At 53.0% G+C, this 17,646-nt stretch overlaps 1 protein-coding gene across 2 annotated transcripts in view; it reads left to right on the top strand.

Annotated features, from left to right (window-relative positions):
• The window catches only part of SUFU (SUFU negative regulator of hedgehog signaling), a 97,172-nt gene extending 86,797 nt beyond the window's left edge, over positions 1–10,375 (top strand). For both annotated transcript variants that reach the window (XM_024555684.4, XM_024555685.4), the window contains exons 11-12: positions 4,630–4,698; positions 7,188–10,375. In XM_024555684.4, the coding sequence (XP_024411452.1) occupies positions 4,630–4,698; positions 7,188–7,277 (159 nt within the window). In that variant the 3' untranslated portion in view covers positions 7,278–10,375. The remainder of the gene's footprint in view (positions 1–4,629; positions 4,699–7,187) is intronic.
• The last annotated feature ends 7,271 nt before the right edge of the window (positions 10,376–17,646 follow it).

Here is a 17,646-nt window from a genome sequence, read left to right as displayed (position 1 = left end):
AACTTGTTGGGAAGCAAGAACAACGTGTCAACACGAAATGCAAACAAGGCCCCAGACAAAGTGTGGATTGTCATACCAAGGGGAAGGAGGGGGCATTGTCAGCACTATTTGCAGACTCAGAAATATCATTGACCACAGACATTTGAATCAGATCAGCAACATCTGAGCTTCTGCCTGCAGCATAGCCAGGCCTGCCCAGGGCAGGCACTGACGAAAGATCACTTTTTGAGTTCCTTTTGGAACTTGCTGGGGCCCGGGAAATTGGGAAGTTGTTGACAGTCCTCCCTCATCACCAACCAGCCAAGCTATCCTAAGGCACCTGGTGCGAGCTCGTTGGACTGAGTTACTGGCCTAGATTCCAGGCCCCCTCCCTAATAAAGATGGTGGGGGGGAGCTATAGCCAACAACTCACCTCTGTTGGTTCAGCCTGTGCCCAAACTCCTTTCCCCTGTGAGCCTGGGTGTTTCCCAGCGCTCCTCCTACCATGATCTCCTGGGCTGCCTTTTTAAAATGCGCATGCCTTGCCATGCTCAGGATATTCTGATTCAGGAGGTCTGGATGGGGCCTGGTTTCCGTATTTTCAAAAATTTCCCAGGGGAGTTTGGTTGGCTTTCCCCTCTCACTAGAGAGCCTCTTTTCTCCCAGGACTGTCTGTGCACAAATGCAAGCGTTTTATGCCCAGCTCTCGGGCAGTGCAGACACCAGTGAGTGCTATTATAATTGTCTTTCTTGTTTAAGTTCTCATTATCACGATTTCTACTGTTTTTGGGATTAGAGTAACTGCATGCATCCTCCAGCTGGCCTGGAAATTGGCCCTGCTGTCCCCACTTAGAAACCACCTTTGGGCATGGTTTGCCTTCCTTACCAATTGGCTGCCCTGCTTTTTGAGCAGCTGTATGTCTGTGGCCGTCAGGGTTCCAGCCCTTTCGAGCTGAGCTACTGGCCAGGAGATACGTGGCTAGATTGGGGCTGGGATTGTTGGTTTTCCAAGCCATTGGTCAAAGTCAAAGTCATCTTTGTCTCCTCATTCAGAGCAGAGAGAGGAGTCAGCACTGAGCATACAAGGCTTCCAGAATAGGGGTAGCTTTCCTCTACTACCCTGAGGTCAGATAACCATTTTTTTTTTATTTTTAAAGACAGGGGAAGAGAGGGAGAGAAACATCAATTGGTTGCCTCTAGCATGCCCCTAACTGGGGACCAGCCTGCAGCCCAGGCATGTGCCCTGACTGGAAATCAACCTGGCACCCTTTCGGTTCGCAGGCCGGCACTCAATCTGCTGAGCCACACCAGCCAAGGCAGATCACCATTCTTTTAAAGTCCAGGAGACTTGTCTCCTCTTGACACCTGCTTGTCTGCAAAATGGAGATGAGAAGTTCCTCCCCTGCAGGACTGCCACGAAGATTCAGTGAAACGAGACAGGTCGAGCACTAAGCCCGGTGCCTGGCACGCAGAGGAGGCGCTGCCTCTGCTGTTGGTGGTGGTATCATTACCTATGTCATTGTCATAACCATTCCTGTTATTATTTGTGGCCGAGCCAGGCAGCTCCGTGGGGACCCAGTGAGCTCCAAGAACCCCAAGCCCCAGAATTGCACAGGCTTTTCCCACAGTTGTGCCACAACGGGGGGTCTGTTACTCGCGAGAGCTCCCAGGAGCCGCTCCGTCATAGCTGTCTATCTCCAGTGTCCTGTTGATAAGATCTGTTAACATTCTCAGCTCCGGGTCTGAAATATACAAAGAACAGGGCCTGTTTGTTGAATTCAAACGGCTAAGGTTTAACTCCCAAAGGAAATTAAATTAGGTGCCTGGAGCTACGCAGTCTGTCGTGTTTCTTTGCAGGGAATGTCGCCCTTAATATCATGCAGATCTCATGTATAATTTTACCCCCTTTAGTTTCTTTAAAATGATTTGAAGTTTCCAGCAGGAACCAGCAAACCACCAAAAGTGAAGATTGACTAGTGATTAGGGTTTGTCCCCCTTTTTTGGTCCTGCCACCCCCTCCCCCAGCTGAGTACAGAATGAGCCCACACACAGATGGCACCCTACACCCTTGGTAGTGGTTCTACTAAAAGCCACCGTAACTCACCCTCTTCCCCACCAACTCCAGACCTTTGTCAGAGGAACTAGCTTCGGACTGAACTCGGCATTAGTGGGGTTATCTTTACTGTTGTTGAGAAAGTGCTCCTTGGAGCCTCATGGGTGGCCGCAGTCCCTGTGAGCCCTCCCCCACCTCATTGCACCCGGAGAACTAGTTATAGTCCCAGGCCTATTACCTCTCTGGCAGGAAAGTCTCTCCCCCTAAGTTATTTGTGGGTTAGAAATCAGCCCAGCCTGGCCCAGACTGGAGCCATTGTAATATAATTGGGTTTTAGGTATGCCCGTGTTTGTGCTAGCATTTGAAGAGATGGCATCAAGTCCCGGAAATGCCAAAAATATGAATGTGACTTTTGTACTACTCAAGCAGACCGGTGATAACTGGTAGAGAAACTCTGGACTGGGTGGAGGAGGGGAGAAGCCATGGGCTAAGAGGAGGAGCAACAAGGAGCAAAACCCCTGTGGGAGGATCAGTGTGTGATCGGGAACTGGCCACTGTAGTCTGGGAGAGGAAGCCAGCCAGTCCCACCATGGCAACCTGGAGGGAGGATAGGGTGGGAGGGGCACCTCAGGTGGGCATTTCCCTAGACCTGATTTGTCTCTGAACCTCGTCTCTGTCCTCACTTGAGGCCTGAGCTCCTCAAACAGAAACTTGAGTGAGGAGACGTGGGCCAGTGGTTGGAGCTGTTTAGTTCCTGACTGTGGCCTTGCAGCCCGGGAAGGAGACATCCTTTGGCTCCCTGTCAACCAAGGGTGGGAGCATGGAGCATGTCCAGGAGGGGGATGGACTCTCTTCATTTCCGTGTCCCTGGGACTCCCCCCATGGCTCCCCCCAGGTCTAGCAGAGACACCCAGGGATGCTGTGGAATCGAGGAGACGGCTGGGCAGACGAGTGGAAGAATAAACAAATGCATAAAAGTCACGGGGTAAGAGTTCAGGATATGGTCTTTTCTCAGCTACTCACAAGCTGTGTGGTCTTGGGCAAATTACATAACCTGTCTGTGCCTCAGGTTCCTCATCTGCAAGGAGACTGAGGAGATAAGGTTGTGAGCAGGATGCCTGTGTAGTGGTGGCTGGTGTGTTAACTTGGGGTAGTTTTCTCCCATTCCTTGCTCCCACCTCCACCCCATCAACTTCCTTCATTTGGAGCCCTCCATCCCATGAGGCTCCCAGTGACCCCGCTGCTTCTCTCTGCCATCTCACTTCATCTCACAAGCTGACTACATTCTGAGTGGTGAAACTTCTGTTCTTCTCAGAGGGTACAACTCCCAGGGGAAACCTGATGGGTATTTTCTCCAGTTCTTGATCCTCATCCTTCTCATAGGGGGGTTTCCCTCAGAGGATCCCTCCACCGGTGTCTTCACCCATTGCAATTTCCTCTGTGCCCCTCCCAGGGCATTCAAAGTTCGCTGGAGGAGGCAAAGCAGAGGCAGGTAGAGGCACAGCCTGGGGGTACAGAAGGGTCTGGTGCAGAGGCCAGGAGGCCCCATGGGCTCTGGGCACAGGGAGGAGGGGGCGGGAAAGGGGCCAGCTTGAGAGGAGGAAAGACATCCCCAGCCTGGGTCTGGTGTGGTGCAGGCCTGGGTGAGCTTGGCCTGGCTCTGCAGAGCCCGCCGAGCAGAGGAGCCAGCTAAGAAAACGGCCCATCGTGTTGAGGAAGGCCGGAGTGCATGCCCTTGGACACTCCCATGGACTATGAAACTTCTTTGGGTGACAAGAGTGTTGGTTGTGCCCACTAAGTAGTGGGGCCAGGCTGTCCTAGACATCAGTGCGTAGTGACAAGGCATCAGACTAGAGCAGCAAAGTGGGACAGCCAGGAGGCGACCTGGAGAAGAGGTTTCTAAAAAGGAAGTTTTGAAGAACTCCGGCTGAATGGGGCCAGCAGGACAGGGGTTTGGGAGCTTCCGGCCTGAGAGAATGTGGGTACTGCAGATGGAAATGGGAGTTGAGAGTCCCTTTCCCATAGGTAAAATTAGAGATTGGTGCACAGTCTCCAAATTCTGCAGCACAGATGTCTCCAATGTACCTTCCAGGGCATTTCCAGATTCCAGACGGGGCTTGTATTCCAAATCCAAACAGATTCTTTTTGTCCTACCAAGTGAGGCTGAGGGGGAACATGTGACTTGGTTGGGCAAGAAGGATGTTGGCAACTGCTCTTCTCTGCCCTTCAGCTTTTGTTTCCCCTCCAGCGCACTGAAACATGCAGGAGGCCCAAACAGCCAAAAACGGTATTTTCCCACCCATTTCCATAGCCCTTCTGGGACCAGCACTACTGTCCCTCCAGATGTCCCCACCTTGCTTCCCCATTGTCCTCCGATGCCCTTCCTGCTCTACCCTCGTTCCTCTGAGAGTGCAGGCAGGTCGGGGGCGGGGGCAAGTGACAGTCAAGACAGGCTTCCAGCACTTCTGTCTGTTCCTGGAACAGACCACCGTGGGCTCACGTCTCCTCGCGGCCAGAAGAAGGTCCATAGCTTGACAATTGGCAAAAAGACATATTTAAAAAATAAAATAAAAGCCTGTCTTGTGCTTTCTTCCCAGATTCTGTTGACCGAAGAGTTTGTAGAGAAAATGTTGGAGGACTTAGAAGATTTGACTTCTCCAGAGGAAGTAAGCCTGTTGGATTCTGTCTGACAGAGGGTTTGGTCTCTAGGAGCATGTGTGCATGTGTGTGTGTGTGTCTGTGTGTCTCTCTCATCTGTCCCTCCCTCCCTCCCTCTTCTCTCTCTCCCAGGTGCAGGGGTAGGCTGGAAAGGAGACCCGGGAGATGTTAAAGGGCTTTATTTCTCTCTGTCTCCCCACCACCCCCAGCCCTCGTAAGGACACCCAGCAAACTGAATTGCCGGCTCCTGAGAACCTCACTGAAGAGGCAGCCAGGGCCTCCAGGCTAGTACGAGTTTTCCCCAGCCCCTGCTGTTCCCTGGCAGGTTCTGAACAGAAAGCTCATGCCTGCTGCCAGAGAACATTCCACTGGGGAGTTCTGGTGGGCAGCAAGGGACTCCTGCTCTCGCCTTAGGCCACCCAGGAGCCGCTCTCCTAACTCCCTTCTCTAGCCTTAAGCTCTCCCCTCTTGGTCTGCTCTTCCAACCCTAACCCAGAGCCTGAGGAGCTGGCAGGCCAGGTGGGGGCTTGTGCTTTCCTTGGCTCCTCTTCTGGGGTGCAGGACTAGAGCCCATAATCCCCTTTGTTTTTCTTCCTTATTCCCGGCATCTTCATTTGCGGGGACTTACCTCATCCTGGAAAGTCCCTTCCCCTCCCCTGGCCTCCTACTAAGCAGCAGCCCAGTGGGATCTGAGTCTTCCTGGCCCTGATGCCCCGCAGGTTAGTAGAACATTAGCAAGCTGGCCTCCAGCCTCTGGAGAGTTCGGCTGGGCCCTCCCCTGCCTGTGTCAGAGACAAGCCCTTCCCTTGCCCTTTCTGCCAGGAAGTGTGTTTAGGGGAGAGCTCCTTCACCTCCTAGGGGCCAAGCTTTCAAGCCAGAGAAAGGCCAGGCAGGAGCTAGCTTTCAGCCAGGGCTCCTAGGGCCACATCAGACAGTGTATGGTGGCTTCCACGTCCATGGGGTGGAGGAGAGCACGCAGGGCAGGGCCGCCCTGTCCATGTCTCCAGGTGGACAGGAACTTCTCAGAGCCTTAGGTCACCCCCCAAAAGATAGTATCTTGTCTGTCCTCTGGGATACAGCTTGATAAATTAACTCATTTATACATTCAAAAGTCACCAAGCACCCAGTCTGTGCCAGCCAATCAACCCCCACAAGCCACCGGTCCCTGAGGCCCAGCTCCCATTCAGTCAGACCAGAGCCAGCTGCCCAGAAGCGCTTCCGGAGAGGCCGTATAGCCCTGGGGTGGCTTTGTGCCAGGCTGCTGCTTTGAGCTTGGGTGTTGAGGGGTTGAGAGGGGGACAGTCCAGGCAGGAGGGACAGGAGCCAGAGGAAGCTTAGGAAAGTAGGTCACTAAAAATGACTTTTTTTTTTCTTTCCTGTCCGGAAGCTGTCCCCACACCCTGCCCCACTCTCCACTTAGTCCTGGCTCGGACAGTTCCCCATCAGAGGGAGGGAGAGGGAGGCAGCCAGGAAGTATCAGGCCTGTTCGCTTCCAGCCCCAGCTCTAGGCAGGCCAAGGGCCTGCTCTTCCCTCCCATCCAGTCTGGCTTGACTTCTCACCCAGCCCCAGGAGAAGCTGGGCGTCATGAAAGGTGGTCCTGTTTTCCAAGTCATGTACATCCATTGAGCACCAGCTGTGTGCCAGACCACAGTCAGAGTCCTAGACTACAGAGGGAGTAATATATGTCAGCCTTTCCCCCTTATACCCACCAGAAGCTCTAGAAGCAAAACTATAAGCAAATCATTGATTCCCTGGGTGAAGCAGGAAGACCTTGGACTCCCTTTGGCCACCACTGGGACCACTCTTAGGCTGGTAACCCCGGGAAGCAGATGAGAATGAATGAAGGGGAGTAGGGTGGAGGGTTGGTTCCTCCTAAGGATGGAACCAGACCCAAGAAGTCACCTCCAGCCATACTCATTCTGCTCCTCTGCTCCCTCTGAGGCCAAGTCAGGTCCTCCTTCCCTTGGACCATTTGGCAAAGGCTGCAGAGGGCAGGGTCCAGGGTCCTTCTGCACCAGCCTTCAAAAGAGAAGCCAGGGCAGGGGCAGGTCTGCAGTTTTAGACCTCAAGCTATTTCTCTGTAGCATCTGTACCCTCCCCCTGTCCCCCATTCTCCAGCCTAAGGGCCTCAGGGAACAGATTCCTTACATGCTTGTGGCCAGAGGCAGAACCAAGGAAGTGAGCTGGAGAGAGGTCAGCACAGTCAAGAAAGAGTTAGAAAACATGCCTCCTCCAACCCCTAGTTAATTATTGTCCTGGGGCGGGGGGGCAGGGGGACTGAAGGGGAGAAGGGGTCACCGAACTCGGGCAGCTTGACCCCAGCCACCCACCTGGGTCTCGCATTTGAGATTAAAGCCAATCAACCAGTGGCCTGTCTGACCTAGCACCCAGGGATGGGCCTGGGTGGGGGTCCTGGCCACTCTCTAGAAATCTGCAAAGGAGACAGTGGGTTTGGCTAACATGTGCACCCTGGCTCTGTGCTTGCTCCCTCCACAGTTCAAACTCCCCAAAGAGTACAGCTGGCCCGAAAAGAAGCTGAAAGTCTCCATCCTACCTGATGTGGTATTCGACAGTCCGCTGCACTAGCCTGGGCTGGGCCCTGCAGGGGCCAGAGGAGAGCCCAGCTGCTCCCCAGTGACTTCGGTTGAACAACTGTGTAAGAGAGAGTCCCACCAAGAAAAGGAAGGACAAGTGGGAGGATGACTGAGCAGCCATGCACCTACAGCCCGGCAGGATGCAGGGCACAGGCAGCTGACCCCCACCTCACTTGCATCGCCAAGCCCCCATGGACAGGCCGTGATCCCACTGGGCACTGAGCGGACAAATGCAAACCTTCACACTTGCTTCTGCCGCCACAAGTTCTGGTTTGAGAAGTGACTCTGGATCTTCAATGTGCCCCTAGGTCTCAGGCCTCCTTCTCACCTACCCCGTGCCATGCAGCCCAGCAGGAAGGAGGTGGAGTGGCCCTGTTGGTTCAGTGCCCAGCTCAACGCTGGGAAGGCTTGTGTAGTCAAGCTCCTCTCGCCATGGAACAATTCTTCTGATCGTGTTTGGGTTGCTTCCTCTATCTTATTTTGTAGAAACCGATGGTATTTTATTGCTCTACAAAGATGTCCAGAAGCTGTGTATATAATGTTTTTTAAACAGGACTTTATTCCCATGAACTTTTGCATTCTGTCAGACAAGGGCCTGGGGCTGTCTGCCCCTGAGCCGCCACCAGAGAAGGTGCCGGTGTTCGCCTGCCAGCCCAGGGCCCAGAGGAGCCAGCTTCAGAGAGAGGCTTTTTTCCCCAGGTTGGCCTGCTGGGGCCTGGGGCAGAAGAGAGCTGAGGTACTCCCCCATGCGGCCCTGAGCCCAGTTCAGCTGGGGCCAAGCAGGGATACTGCTGGTTCCCAAGTGGACTGGGCCCCACAAAGTTCAAGGACCATCAGGGTCTCAGAGACTTGGTGGCCTCGGCCTCATCTCCCAGGCCTTTCCCACCCAACCAGGCTTGCCTGGGACAGGGTGAGGCCCAGCAGCTCACAGTCATCCCCACCGTCACTCAGGGCTGGGCCTCCAGCTCTTCGACCACTCCTATCCCATTCCCTCATCCCCTGGGCCTCCCAGCCTCCAGGCTGCAGGACTCTGGCTTATTAAAAACCGAAAAATTAACCTCTCAACATGTCTATAACTTTGATTTTGCAAACACCACACTGCTGCCCTCCCATCCTCCCTGCATCCATTCATTTCTCATCTCTCATTCCCTAGTCCCGTCCTATCTCCTGTCCTGCATCTGGGCCTCTCACGGTCCTTGGTCCCTTGGCCCCAAACTGCAGTTCTCGTGGTCCTCCTCCCAGAAGCCCACCTATCTCTGGCCTGTGGTTTTGGGGTTCCTCTTGGGTTATCTCCCACTTCTGCACTGGAATCAGTAAGCCCCTTTCATACCCTCTTACCCCCTACTCTAGGGACTGCTATTTCAGGTTCATCCTTCAGGCCTGTCCAAAGCAAAGCCATTTTGTCTTGTCTGTCAGGGACCATGATCTGCCCCGTCTACACCTCCACACGCACGGACACCACCAGGAGTGCCACAGGTGCAGGACCCCTCTGAGGAGAGATCCAGCCAAAGAGCTGCCTCCAGGGGTCATGAAGGCTGTGACCAGCTCTCCAGGGAACAGTAGTTGGACTTCCAAGGGACCTGGGTCCTCCTCTGCACACACCCTCAGGGCCACCTGGTTAACTCCATCAAACTCAGAGCTGCAAGGTAGTCAGCCTGGAGTATCAGGAGAGACAGGCTTCAGGCTCCCAGCAGCCAAGGTGGAGCCCTCTGGACCTGAGGTCGGCGGCAGCTGTGCCTTGTCTGAGAACTTCTCAAAAGACGTTTCCCAGCCTTCGCCCACCACAGCATCCCTGCCTCTGAAGCTCTTGTCTTCTGACGTTTCATGGCCAGAGAGGCACCATCCGCTTTCCTCCATTCCTTGCCACCCTGACCTGCCTCCCCACCAATTCTTTCTCTCTGGGGCCCTACCCCTACCTGCCTGGTTTGGTGGCAGGGAGGAAGCTATCTTCTGAACTAAGATTTGTCATCAGTAAGTGAGCTCCGAACGCTGAGCCTGTGAAGCCTGTGATCCCCTTCCCGCCCCACCTTGTGAGGAACCTCCAAGGTCATACTGGGGCCAGGCCTCCATTTCCTCTCCCTCCAGTGCACTGGCTGTGGCGCAGTGGCTAGACACCACTGTCCCTGACCAGACCTCCTTTCCCTTGGCCAGTGGTGCCTTCTTCCTAGAGGTTATTCTGGGAGGGGGTCTCCATTGAGCTGGCTGGTGAGGAGGAACCCTCACTGGGAAACAAGGCCGACCACGTCCCATGCCCAGCACAGCACCTGAAACATGGTGGGCGCTCACTAAATGTGTCCCTTCTTTCCCTGCAGCCCTTTGGGAGCCCTGACCTCACAGTGAGTGGGGAGGTAAGACGCTTCCCTCCCTTACCTGCCTCTTCCACAGGCTTCCTTGAGGTTTGCCAGGTCCTGCCCCTCCCTCCAGGTCCCTGGTGCTAGGAAGAGGCTCAGTGACGTTGTCTGCCTGCTGCATCAGGCAGACTCCTGTGGCTCCTCAGGTCCAGCGTGGGCTGCGGGAGGACCACAGACCCAGCTGCCATTGGCGGAGGTGGAGAGGCTCATGCAAGGTCTCAGATCTGGCTGGGGAGCTGGCACTTCTTCCTGCTCTTTTCTTCCTCTTCCTCTTCCAAAAGCCAGGCTTTGGGGCAGGAACTGGGAAGCCAGCGGGAGAGTCTAAAAGGGCTAGAGTGTTTTAAAAAGTGAACACAGGGTCTTGGGACTGGGTTTTAAGGTTGAGTGGAGAGCAGGGAAAAAACCTGAATGTTGGTGCCCCTGTGGGGCTGACCAGTGAAGAAATCCCTTGACTATTTTTGTATCTGGTTGTCTTTCCTCTCTGGCTTCCAGGTCCTCTGTGCCAAGTGAGGTTCCTGGGTCCCTGGGCCCTCCTTTTGTACAAGTACCTGAACGCTGCAATGAGCAGATTTTGTAAAAAATTTTTATTAGTTTCTAATGTCAATGGCGACTCAGTTCCTAGGGGCTGCAGCCAGCCAGGAACTTTTGTAAGAATTTTGGGTGACTGACTTAGATGTCGTTCCCTTCTTGCCCCCTCTTCCTCTGTGTAACCTCAGTGCATTAAACGTATTTGCAGAAGCGCTGGGTCTTGTGCTCCTTTCTGGCTGGGAGTAGGGGAGCGGGAAGCCTGGGGCCCAGGCCCAGGGGGGTGGGTTGGACTTGGCCATTTAGAAGAAGCTGGGGTGGGGAGAGGTCCTGAAGACTGTTCTGGCGAGTGGAGGGGGTGCCAAAGAACAGGATCATGCAGCTGGTGACGTTTCAGTTGTGCAGAAATGACTGCAGGGACAGTCTCTCTTTCACTTGGTTTTGAACTCCTCCAAGGTCAAGGAGGTAGGAGCATGGAACACAGTCTGGAAAGATGAATGGGTGGGTAAAGAACCTTCAGTTTTCTCCTATCTTCCTCTCACCAAAAACACCCCTTTCCCCTTGGGAAGATGAGCCTTCCTCACCTCCAGTTTGGAGTCCTTGCTCCCACTTCCAGCTAAGACCAGGAGAGAGCTGTTCCCCTCACTGGGCTTCAAAATTCAACCTCTTAATCCAGAGCCTGAAGGCAGAATGGAGAAGCTGCCCCAGCACTGGCACACCCCCTGGGCTCCACTGAGGCTGGCACATCCTTCCTATCAACTTCGCTGGGCCTGGTCTGGGCGAGGAGGTGGGTGCTCCTCCTTGCCTGGATTGCCCAGCTCCTGTCTCCCAGAGCACAGTGCAGAGAACCAGAGTTCAGTGCCCATGGGGGAGACAGAAACAGGCAGGCAAGAGGGGGCCTGGAACCTGCGGAACTGCTCTGGGGCCCCATGCATTCTTTCCCTTCCTGCTGGGCCTGAGCGTCTGTCCTGGGGAGTAGCAGGCAGAGCCCTTCTTCCTGGTCCTTGGATGGGTCGGAGCTGTAGCACCCAGGGCTTCTGCTGGGGCAGCTGGCTGAGGTCCTGGGGGCATCACAAGAGGGGAGGAGGAAGGGTGTCAGCCCCTGTGAAGGGACTATCTCTCCCTTCCCTGACTTCTGTGAGAACTAGCTGTATCTGGGGACCTTACCCACGAGGAAGTCAGCACGCCTCCTTGGCCTGTGACCTCCTACTGGACTGTGGCTGGCCTCTGGAGGAGTGGAGCAGGTCTTGTCTGGAGCCCTCAGTCCCTGTGGCAGTCAAAGCAAGGGAACTGGGAGGGTCTGGAGCCAGGCTAACAATCCCCAAAGGCCCAGGCCATTCCCCTTCCCCTTTCTCCTTGGAGCCTGGTGTGGGGTGGTGGGGGTAGGGGGAGATACTTATCTAATCCTCCTCATCTGACTAGCCTAGAAGGACCCAGGGTCAGGGTGAGCTCTTGCTCCAGAGTCCAGAAGAGCAAGATCCTGTGCTTGCATGATTCTGGGAGACAGGACCAAGCTGGGGTTGTTCTGGAAAGAGAAGGCTTTCTGGGGGGTGGGGGGCTTAAAGGAGCCCTGGTGGGGGTAGATGGGGTGGGGGGCACAGGCTTCAGGGCCAGGGCCTGGGGAGCCTGAGAGATTTGCCAAACTGGCCTGACCAGAAGGAGAATGCATGCCGAAAGTGACTCAACCCGGCCTGACACAGAGACAGCTGCAGGCTGCAGAGGGGGGCGGGGGGGGGGTGAGGGGGGAGCAGGTGGGGAGGCCAGAGTGGGGTGAGGGGAGTGATTTGCCAGGAAGATGTGTCCCGAGGCTGCAGGGAAAGGTAAGGAGGTGGTCAGGCAGGGGCAACCATAATCTAGGCCCCTTCTATGCAGGCACGATGGGACTGACCCAGTCCCTCCGCTCCTCCTTGGGGCCAGGAAGCCTTTGGGAGAGAGTGAAGGGCAAGATGGAGGAGGGAGCAAGATGACTCGGGTGGGTGACCGTGGGCTGTGTGACATAGCTCTGTGAGTACCTCGAGGGGCAGGGGAGACTTTGAGAGGTCCGTGATGAGAGCAGTGGCCTTCTTGGGGCCAGAGAAGTGAGGGAAGCACCCCCCACCCCGCCCTGTCCCCTTCCTTTGTTTTTCCAGTTTCACCCCCTGCTGGCCCATACCCCTCTCAGTCCCGAGAGCCCTGAAAGGAAGGAGAATGGACCTTCTGGGTCACAGCCTTTTATAAAACAGAGGAAGGCCACCTGTGCCTTGATGAGTCTATACAATATCACTGTGGGAAGGGCAAGAGCTAGAAAATATGTTCATCCACTTGTTCTTTCAATAAACATAAAATAAGCCCTCTGCTATATGTTGGGAGGCTGGACACAGTTCTGTCCAGGAGGAGCTCATAATGCAGTGAGGGAAAATAGATAAGGAACAACTACAAGAAAGAGCCATAAGAGAAAGGAGTAAGCTGCTTTTTGTCATACCCCAGCCTCACCAATTATTGTCAGTGTGACTAAGACAGGCTAACTAACTTGTGCCTCAGTTTCTTCATCTGCAGATGGATACTTGCTTCAGAGAGTTTTTGCAAGAATGATACGAGATGATGCTCACAACATGCCTAGCACATAGTAGTTGCTCAACTAGTGTAACCCTTTATTAAAGGGCTATGCTAGGGTATGTGCACAGAAAAGCCACCCAAACCAATCTAGGGAGATTTTTAAAATGCTTCCCAAAAGAAATGACACTTAAATCAAAACCTGAAGGATGCTTAAAGGTGAACTGAGCAAAAGAATAGGGGCTTTCCTTTCAAAAGCTCTCCAGGCAGGTAGAGCAGGGGCAGAAGCCCCAGAGCTCTTGAGAAGTATATGGTTTATTAGGCATCGAGCTTTCATTTTAGAAGCATCCTCTGCTTGCTGGATGGAGAACATTTTGAAAACGAGATTGGAGGGAAGGTGACCAATCAAGCCTGGATTAGGGTAGAAGCGGTAGGGATGGAGTAAATGAGATTCATTCATTGGGACAACAAATATTTATTGAGTACTTACTATGTGCTAGGTTCCATTTGAGGCACCAGGAATACAGCCTAAAAAAAGCCTCTCCTTTCACAGGTCTTATATCTTAGTGATGGGAGATGGGTAACATTTTTTTAAATTAGACTGCATAGTACATGAAGACATATGCTATGGAGGGAAAACAAAGCAGAGAAGAAGAGACAGGTGTTGGGGGAAGGGTGCAATTTTAAATACAGAGGTTAAGAAAGGCCTTATTGCTTAGGTGACATTTGAACAGACTCTCAGTGACAGAAAGAAGTGTGCAATAGGGGTATCTGGGGGAAGAGTGTTTCAGGCACAGCAAAGAGCAACTACACTAGGTGTATTTGAGGAACGACAGGGAAGTCAGTGTGGCTGGAACAGAGTAAGAGACAGGGGTGATAGGAGATTACTTAACAGAGGCCAGATTGTATAGGGCCTTGCAGGTAATTATAAAACTTTGATTTTTATGTTGGTTGAAGTGGGAAGCCATTGGAAGGTTTTGAGCAGAGAATTGACATAACCTGATTTATATTTTAAAAGAATTACTCTGATTTCTCTGTTGAGAACTGACTCCAGGAGGTAAGAGCAGAAGCAGCGAAAGCAGGACCTACTGAAACAATCCAGGTGAGAGGTTATAATAAAGTATGGTAATAGAGATGCTAAGAAGTAGTCAAGATTTGCTGAAAGGTTGTTGGTTATGGGATGTTTGCTGAGAAGCAGAAGACTGCAGCAAGAAAAGCTCTGGGGGGAGCAGAAATGAGTACAATTTTAGACATGTTGAGTTTGGACTGGACATTGTGCCCATAAGTGAAGATGTTAAGTGAGCAACCAGTATACAAGTAAATTATCGGAGAGCTATTTCAGAGTAGGATCTATAGCACCTGAAGACTGATTAAATGGATAAGAGAGGTGAGAGGAAGATGTCAAGGTCGCCTCCCTAATCCTTAGTTTAGTAACTAAGTGGCTGACGTGTCCACCCGCTGAGATGGGGATCCTAGTGGAGAGGCAACAGGCAGGAATGTGAAAAGGTTCGTTTGCAATACATTGAATTCAAGGTGCTTGTGCGACATCTGAGTGGAGCGCACAGTTGGTGACTCCATGGATCTGCATCTAGGAGGGTGAGGGTCTGGGCTGGAGATACTGCCTGAGGAGTCATCCGTATACAGACAGTAACAAAGCCTTAGAGGGAAATGAGATGCCCCGGGAACAGGTATGGATTAGTGAGAGAAGAAAATGAAGGACGGGATTCTGAGAACCACTGGCATTTATTTATGAGGTGGAAATTAGAGAGGTCTGTGGTTAGAAAGATAGAACCAGAAGAGTATGATGTCTTATAAGTCGGGAGGAACAGTCAGAGATGGTTTCTGATCCTGGGGGTCATTGGTGTGGGGGCCACAAAAGGACTCTCTGTTCCAAGCTATACCTTGCTGTTTCTTTGCACCATCTTTAGGGTATGGAATTAAGGACTAAGGCTCAAACACCACTTTCTCCTTGTTCAGACATGCACGCATTCATTCATTTTTCATTTGTTCAGCATGTGAGGGGTTGCGAAGTGCTCGAGACACAGGGTCTGTCCTTGAAGGGTCCACATTAGCTCCCCCATCAGGAACGAGGAGATGGTGGCTAGGAAGCAGAGAGGCCCTTTGCTTTTATGGAAGGGTCAGCATCCCCACCCCGGGTCATGCTGAACTGGATTTGAATTCGTTGTACCAGTTAGCACATAGTCACTCTGGTGGCTCTGAAATCCATAATCCCCAGCACAGCCCTCCCCCCTGAGTCTGTATGGACCGGTGTCTCCTCAACATTTCCACTGGATTATATGAGCCAATCAAACTTAGAACTACTAACAATCTCCCCGCCCAAACATACCTAACCCTCTTTAATTTTCTTGTAGGTAAATGGCACCACCATTCAGCCTCTTAAAAATTTCTTTGGTGTATTCCATATATATACATACATACATACATACAGATGGTATATATATATGGGGAAAGTTCATATATATATTTATATACATATATATGTGGTGTGTGTATATATTCACCATATGTATATGGTGAATATATATATATATTATAAATATATATATGGGGAAAGTTTAGAAGGATATACTATATACAATGATAAGCACATCTTGATCCCATCCTTACCCCATTACTGTTATGTATTGATTCCTCTGCATCCCATATCTAATCCTTACCTAGTCCTGTTGGCTCTACTTCCAAAATATGTCCCAAATCTGACAGCTTCTCACAACCAGCTTCAAGTCCAAACTCCTTACCATGACCTCAGAAAGGCCTGGTGTGTTCTAGCTCCTACCTGTCTTTTCCGACACACGGCCTTCATTCTGCCCTGGGACATGCCTAATCTATTGCCTTTGCGTTTGTTTTTCCTCTGACTAAAGCACTCTTACCCCAGGTTGTCTGTCACTTGCCCGACTCCTTTTGAACATGCAGGTTTCAGTTCAAATGTCACTTTTTTTTGGAAAGCACTGTGTGAACCCCTGTCACAGAATATTACATATGTAGCATTATCCTACATATTTAATTTAAAAATATTTTTTTGGTACATGTTTCCCGAGGAATTCCCAAGGCCTAGAAAAATGCCTTGGCACACAAAGGCTTTTGTTAAATATTTGGCGACTGACCAATCGACCTCCGGTAATTACTACAGTTATTTAAGCCTCCGTTTTTTTTAACATTAAAGAGATAATAATTCCTATTTTGCTTGCTAGTTTTACGCATCAGAAATGGGGGGTGGGTAAAGTTAGGAGGACATAGGAAAATTGCCCCACAGTGAACCTTTGCAATTCCCTCAGTTCCATCAGACAGCTGAGCTAATAACCCTCCGTCTCTCAGGTAAAAAGAGCTGTGGGTGAATTAAGCCCAGGAAGAAGTGGCCCCACTACACCGGGGCATCATCGCCCTTTTAAGAAGCGCAGTAAGCCCATCCCACTGTTTAATGTACCCAAGTTAGTACAAGTCACGTGAGGATCTTTGGTTTGCTCCGCCTTAAAGAGGCGTGACCTCAGCTTGGGGCCCAATAGCAGGAGCAACCTCCAAAACAGCCCCAACTCAAGACAGGGAAAAGGGGAGGGGCCAGGCACCTCAGGCTCTGTAACAGCACTTCCGGACAAAACGCCCCGCCCCGGCCCCACTCCCCTGTCCATTTATTTCTCCAGTGCCGGGTGGGCCGAACCAGCGGGTGCTGATTAAAGGCGCCGCGGTGGTGCTGCCGCTTTCTCCTCGCCTCCTCCTCCCCGTCTCCCCGCCCCCTTCCTGAGTAGCGGGACCGGCCGTGAGGTAGAAACACCACCCTCCGCCTCTCGCCGCCCTAGCTTAGGACTCCGGCTCACCGCAGCCCCTTGCCCGCCTGGCTCCCCACCTTGCTGGCCGCACTCGGCTGTGAGGGAACCCATTGTATCCGCCTGTCCAGCTGGCATACTCCGAGGCCGGGCCGTGGTGGGAAGATCCGGGACCCCTGGGCGCCCCTCCAGCCGGTCCCGCGAGCAGGGGCCCCTCCCTTGCCAGCCCTCCTTGCAACAGCGCGGTAGCAGCCAGGGCGCCCTTCCCTCCCAGTGCAGGCGGAGGCCAACTAGCGGGCAACAGGGGACGCACCCCTTCCCGAGCCCCAGCGGTGAATCCCCCCAACGCGCCCCCTTCCTGGGGGAAGGAGAGCCAGAGCGCGAGCGAGCCGGGGCAGGAAAAGGCTGCCGCGGACTGCCCGGCCCGCAGATCATTTTTATTATCGAGATTATTATTAAAAGGGGCGGGGAGCCCAGGACGCGGGGGAAGGGGGCTAAAGACTTAGCTATTTTTATTAAACAGATTATTCCTAAAATAATAATAATACGCGCAAGATGGCTGAAGGTGGCTGTGATGAGAGTGTTGGGGTTGGGTTTTTTTTTCCCCCCCTTTTTTTTTTTTTGATCTGAGGATAAAGCTCTGAGGCGACAGCCGCTGCGGAGACCCTGCCCAGAGTGCCCTCCCCTCAGCTGAGAAGCTGCGGGCGGACAAACGGACCCACAGACGGAGCGATTGGCGCGGGCCCGCCCCGGACGCGTCGCCTGGGCAGCAGCCGGGGGCCGCCGGCGCTCACCTTTCTGCCGACTTCTTCCAATTCTAATCTTTTTTTATTTTTTGGAACGGACTGGGGTGGGTGGAGCAGAGGTGGAGAGAAATCGGGACTTGGCATTTTCTCCCTTCTCTCTCTCCTAATTTGAGGGAGGCCGCCAGCTCTCCCCTTTAAAAAAAAAAAAGAGAGAGAGAGAGAGAGAACGCTGCAGGACCCTCGAAGCGAGCACGCCCGGACCCCTGGCCGCCGCCGCGGCCGCAGGAGCCCAAGATGGCTGGGCGCTGAGGGAGGCAGCTCGGCCCGGCCCCGCCGCGGCGGGCTGGCTCCGACCGCAGCCCGGACCCTTCCAGGCCAGAGCAGAGGCCGAGAAGAAAAGAAAGTGGGGGGGGGTGGGGGGAGGC

This window comes from Desmodus rotundus, chromosome 4, assembly GCF_022682495.2.
Source record: "Desmodus rotundus isolate HL8 chromosome 4, HLdesRot8A.1, whole genome shotgun sequence".
NCBI lineage: Eukaryota > Metazoa > Chordata > Mammalia > Chiroptera > Phyllostomidae > Desmodus > Desmodus rotundus.
This window is presented reverse-complemented; position numbering and strand designations above follow the sequence as displayed.